This window comes from Cicer arietinum, chromosome 6, assembly GCF_000331145.2.
Source record: "Cicer arietinum cultivar CDC Frontier isolate Library 1 chromosome 6, Cicar.CDCFrontier_v2.0, whole genome shotgun sequence".
Taxonomy (NCBI): Eukaryota; Viridiplantae; Streptophyta; class Magnoliopsida; order Fabales; family Fabaceae; genus Cicer; species Cicer arietinum.
In genome coordinates this window covers 66,124,243-66,130,242 of record NC_021165.2, presented here as the reverse complement: position 1 = coordinate 66,130,242, position 6,000 = coordinate 66,124,243, and the positions used below count along the sequence as shown (strand labels likewise).

Genomic DNA, 6,000 nt, shown 5'->3' with positions numbered 1-6,000 from the left:
GCTATTCTCTAGTGCAATAAAGTCTCCATCTAAAATCTCAATTCCAAACCCACCAAAAGGCATTTTAATTTTCCTTCACTCACCTCAGAAGTCACCACCACCTTTTCTTCTCCTTCGTCATTTTCTTTTGGGTCCATTTTTTTTTGTCAGCATTTATAAATTCCATTTCATTTCCGCCACACCACACTACCACTCAATTTTAAAATAAAAATAAATTAGAAAAACAATACTTCTTCTATTTTAAAATAAATATTTTATATAAATTTAAAAATATGATAAATTAAATAAATTTTACTAAATAAATTATCTTCATCAGCCATTGATTTATTATATTTATCATAAATTTGAAGAAAAAATAATAACTTAAAATAACATTTATAATATTAATTAAAATATATAATTAAAAAAGTATTAAAAGTTAAAAGTGACATGTTTAAAATAAATATATTTTATAGACGAGTTCTGCTTCATAAATGGTCAAATATTAAATAATAGATAAAAATAATCAAAAATTATAACCCGTTAATGATATTTTTTAAAAATAACGACTATTGTCAATTCAATATAATTTACTTTTATATATATATATATATATATATATATATATATTGAGTTTAATAACTATGTAATGTTAGTATATATATATCAATATAATTTACTTTTGTATATATATATATATACTGAGTTTAATAACTATGTAATGTTAGTATAAAAATTTTTACACACTATTGTTTGAGCGATTGCTTATTGATAAATTTTTTAATAAGATAATAAAATAAAATATTCATATTTATTGTTAGTATAAAATTTATTCACACCATTTTTTACTTACATATATTTTTATTTTTATGAAATACTTATAATTTAGACATTTTTTTTAGTATAAATTATTTCATTAATAAAAATAATTATTTCAAAAAAGAAATAATTAGAATTTTAAATACTTTTCAAACAGCTTCCCCACCTGTTTCCAAATTAGATTTTGACTGTTTTGTAGTAAATGCGAGTGTTTTTGTGGGACTGTGAAGATTTAACTTTTTCCGACCCAAAAAACTTTGTTGTTTCTATCCAAATCTACACTTGTATTCTTTTTCTTCAATCACTGTTCAATAAAAAAAATGTGGGTATCACTGTGATCCCAAGTTCCAAAACCAACATCATGAATCGTGGGGAGTGGATACGTTTCAAGGTATGTGTAAGGGAGTTCATGATTGGGGTTTCAGAGTTAACAGTTGAGTTTGGAAAAGGTTGCAGAGACATAGTGAAACAAAGCTTAGTGAATGATGATTCGTTTATTGTTAAGAAATTTGGAAAGGGTTCTTACATTGGGAAAAGAGTAAGAGAACCTTGTAACAAATTGTTAGATAAATTGAGCTTCTTTAATCAGTATTTGCCTGAAGATAAGGACCCAATTCATGCTTGGTCTGTCATATTCTTCGTTTCCTTACTTGCTCTCTCAGGTTAACTTCAATACTGCATGTTTCCTTTTTTGGGGTTTTCAATAAATGGTTGGTTTTTGTGTTTTTTGTAAGTTTTTGGTTCCTAATTAATGTTGTAATTAAGTTCAATTTATATATCTTGATGTTTGGAGATTGTATTAGGAATAGGTTAGTTTTAAATTGAGGTTGCATTCCCATGTCTTATGTTAGTGGTTGATCTGGCCTCAATTATGTTTGTGTTGCGGCTATGGAAATTGTATTATGTATTAGGAATTGGTCAGTGTGGGTTTTAAAATTTGAGGTTGTATCCCCATGTTTGATACTAGTGGTTGATCTGGCGTTTGCATTGCGGTTGTGAAGATAGTATTATGAATAGGTAATGTAGGTTTTAAATCGAGGTCGTGCCCCCATATTTGATGTTAGTGGTTGGTCTAGTTTCAATTGTTTTCGTGTTGTGATTGTGAAGATTGTATTAGGTATAGGTTAATGTAGGTTTTAATTAAAGGTCTAGTCCCCATGTTTAATATTTTAGCAGTTGGTTCGACCTCAATTGCATTCTTGTTGCAGTTGTGGAGAGATTGTTTTAGGAATAGGTCAACATAGGTTTTAAATCGAGGTTGCAGTTCCATATTTGATATTAGTGATTGATCTAGTCTAATTATGTTCGTGTCGAGGTTGTGGAGACATTAAAAACAGGGTTGGTACAGGTTGTTGCCGACCATTTTTTGAAACCCCAATTCTCAATGTTTTATGCATGAATCCTAGCTTTTAGGTTGTTTGAAATTTGATCTTTCTTAGAAGTTTATGTTGTTATGTTTGATGGTTGGTCTGCTGAATATCTGGTTGACTATGCTGACTTATTTGCAGCTTTGTATGTAAATTTTGAGTATGATCCATCTGCCCCACTTGTGAAGCAAGTATTTTTGCATCCTGCTAGTGCTACCCGCATTGTGCTTCCGGATGGAAGATACATGGCATATAAGGAGCGAGGTGTTTCGGCCGACAGAGCTAGATTTTCAATTATTGCTCCTCATACTTTTCTTTCCTCTCGCCTTGCAGGTTGTTTGAACTTCAAAGCTTTCATTGTTTGGTTTGAAGTTTGTGTCCACCCTTAGTTTGAAGCATCATTTAATGTTTTCTTTTTGAAATTGTGTTTGAAATTAGGAATTCCTGGAGTTAAAGATTCACTGCTAGAAGAGTTCGGCATTCATTTGCTCACTTATGATCTGCCTGGTTTTGGTGAGAGTGATCCGCATCCCCAACGAAATCTTGAATCCTCAGCAATAGATATTTCGTTTTTAGCCGATGCTCTTGGTGTTGACAAGTTCTGGGTTATTGGTTACTCAAGTGGAAGCAAGCATGCATGGGCTGCACTTAGGTACATACCTGATAGACTTGCAGGTACCAATTGATCTTTTTTGTCTTATACTTTTATTTATTACATGCAACTTTTAACTTTAAAGACATTTGGAGCTTTTGTTGAATAGTATATATGTGTCACATCAATAGAAGTAACAGGGTTTTTCAGTGAGAATAAGCATGCTTAAAATTGATCTGTCTAACTTTCAGGTGCTGCCATGTTTGCTCCCATGGTGAACCCATATGATCCTATCATGACAAAGGAAGAGAGACGAAGAACCTGGAACAAATGGACGCGGAAAAGAAAATTCATGTACTTCTTAGCTCGAAGGTTTCCTAGGCTTCTTGCGTTCTTTTATCAGCGAAGTTTCTTGTCAGGGAAGCATGGTCAGATTGATAGGTGGCTGTCTTTATCTCTTGGAAAAAGGGTAAGGGAACCTTTGCTCATCTCTTTCTCTCTCTTGTCTCAGCCAACATGTCTATATATGGCTAGTGCCAAATGCTGAAGAATTTTTTTGGCATGCTCAGATATAATTCATTTATGCCATGACTTGTCTTTTGCTTTTTTATATCAATAATATTTTTGGTTTGCTGCAAATGATCTTTTTGATTGCTGGGGTGGAAACATAGTTGAGATGTCAGTTTCCATTGAGATTCCTCTGGAACCCATTTTTGCTTCAAATAAGAAAAGCATAAATTATTATTATTGAAATTTTGTTGAAGTTGATAGCAATAAGACATTTTAAACATGCATTGAAATTACAGAGCCGAAGCTCACTAATCTAGCTAATTACGTGTAATGTAAACTTGGCGTTTCCAAAAGTTGGCCCTGAGTGCTTAGGCTATCCCAAGGGTTTTAAATATTTTACTTGTACATCTTATGGAAACTTTTCAGGATAAAGCACTGATGGAAGACCCAATCTACGAGGAATTCTGGCAAAGGGATGTGGAAGAATCAATCAGGCAAGGAAACGCTAAACCCTTTGTGGAGGAAGCTGCTTTGCAGGTCTCAAATTGGGGTTTCAGCCTTTCAGACCTTAAGTTGCAGAAACTAAAACACAATAGGAACGTCCTTAGTTGGCTTAAGGCAATTTTCACTGAAACTCAGGAGTATACGGGCTTTCTCGGTCCAATACATATATGGCATGTGAGTGCATCTACGTTTTGATCCTTCGACTCCCCTATATGAAGGTTCATTTACATAAATCATTCAGTAATATACTTAATCAGAATCTCTGCCTGCATTTTTCTAATCTAACCAATGTCAACACAACCTTTATCAGCCATGACAACGAGCAAATATGAAAATATTAACTTTTATAGGATATACGAAAAAGTATGTTGCATAAAAACACTATTATATACATGTAAAATTTACTATACTAATACTACACTACATTCCTGGACATCATGATGTTTTTACACCAATTTTAAAATCATTTTACACCTCTCTATTTCTCTCTTTTTCCATATGATCACTCATGGCATCTTCTCTCCCTTCCCTCTCAAGGTTTATACACTCCCAAGGGTGTGAAAATATTCAGTTCCAATAATTAATCATACTACTCCATTGAGGACCCAAATTCTCCGCTGTCGGGGAATCCGTGCAGCCACACTGTTAGCAAGCCTGGACAGTCCTATCAAGAATAGACAGTTCAAGTTTTTACTTTATTCTTGATTAAATCTCTGTAAATCCAGTTTGCCAAGCAGACAATTCAGATTTTCTGTCTATGTGATTACATAGATTTTCTAACTGCAGAGAATCCGGATCCCTATATCACAAACATGGAAAGAAAGCATTTAATAGTTGAATACAATTAATAAACCAAGAAGCAAGTTTTCACTTCTGTTTCTTTACTTAATTCCCATTTGGTATTATTGATATAAAAATTTGTTGTGTAATTATCTAGAAAGCAAATGAAATAGAGAAAGAAAACTATGTTTGCATGCTCTAATTATATTTTCATCTATGTGACATCTTTCTGGGGTTGAAAATAAGACTTATTGCAGTGCAAATGTTAACAGGGAATGGATGACAAAGTGGTTCCCCCTTCAATGACCGATTTCGTGCATCGCGTACTACCCGGAGCTGCAGTACACAAACTCCCATATGAAGGCCATTTCACCTATATATACTTTTGTGATGAATGCCACAGACAGATATTTACTACACTTTTCGGAACCCCGCAAGGCCCTCTCAGCATTTCATTAGAACTAGAAGCCAATGTTGAACAGCAAGAAGAAGCAAGCAGTGGTGATTGCGCCACCGATTAATAGAAGTATACACAACAGGATATAATGCTATTTATTTTTCTATTTTTCTGGCCAACATCACAATTATATGATGTGTATATACATATAGTTAAGCTTCATTTCCAGTGGAGAAGTATAGGAAAGAAAATAAAATCAGTGTTACTGCCCCTTCTTTTTGGCTGTTGAACTGGTCTGTCTATAAAAAATGTATTGAGTCCTGTTTTTTTACGCAATAACTGCTACTACTGCATTACCTCCACCTTCCTCCTAACAAAATAGTAGTACAAAATTTTGTTTGAGTCAGATATGACCCAACAATCATCTTCACATGAAAGGAACTCAAGGAATTTTGTTGATTTTCATTGTAGTGTTATTTACCTCAAATTTTTTTTTTTGAAAGAGTTAAGTCTCATTCTTCCCTCACAAAAAAACACAATCCAGATTATTTTCTGAGAAAAAACACTAGTCCTACAAAAATAAATCGAAAAATGTCAGTCTTTGAACATAAAAGAACGCCGAAGGAAATATCAATTAGGATTCTTCTTTTTATTTACAATATACAAATATGTTTTTATTCCATATCTCTAATCATGTATAGTAGTTGAAAAACTTCAATTCCAACTCATGTCATGTTTTGAATGCGATGGAGAAATCTTCATCATGTCTAGGTTCCAAGTATGAACAAATTATGTAATTTTGATATTTCAATTGAAGAAGAAGAAAGAGAAAAGAAGAAGGTGAACTTCTAATTCATATTTATAAAAGTTTTTTTGGATCAATTTGTTTTCAAAATATTAATGTTGTAAAGATCTAAATGTCTTTAACTTCCTATTAAACACATATAACGCCACATAAATATATTTTAATTTAAAAATACTAAAAAAAAAAGATTGATTATGTGTCATATTTTTTCATAAAGTACTAAGGTATCCTCATTTTAAATATGCGT

The 6,000-nt window shown here is 32.5% G+C and overlaps 1 protein-coding gene across 3 annotated transcripts; it reads left to right on the top strand.

Moving 5' to 3' along the window:
- Positions 1 to 985: 985 nt before the first annotated feature.
- On the top strand, positions 986 to 5,279 carry LOC101501619 (uncharacterized). 3 transcript variants are annotated; one of them, XM_004505898.4, is made up of 6 exons: positions 986 to 1,460; positions 2,307 to 2,498; positions 2,604 to 2,840; positions 3,009 to 3,226; positions 3,694 to 3,945; positions 4,824 to 5,279. In XM_004505898.4, the coding sequence occupies exons 1-6, from the start codon at positions 1,001 to 1,003 to the stop codon at positions 5,070 to 5,072; spliced, it is 1,608 nt and encodes a 535-aa protein (XP_004505955.1). In that variant the 5' UTR covers positions 986 to 1,000; the 3' UTR covers positions 5,073 to 5,279. The 3 variants fall into 3 exon arrangements, with proteins under 3 accessions (XP_004505955.1, XP_004505956.1, XP_027191751.1); XM_004505899.4 differs by having other exon boundaries at positions 3,694 to 3,989; XM_027335950.2 differs by having other exon boundaries at positions 4,809 to 4,947.
- Positions 5,280 to 6,000: the final 721 nt, after the last annotated feature.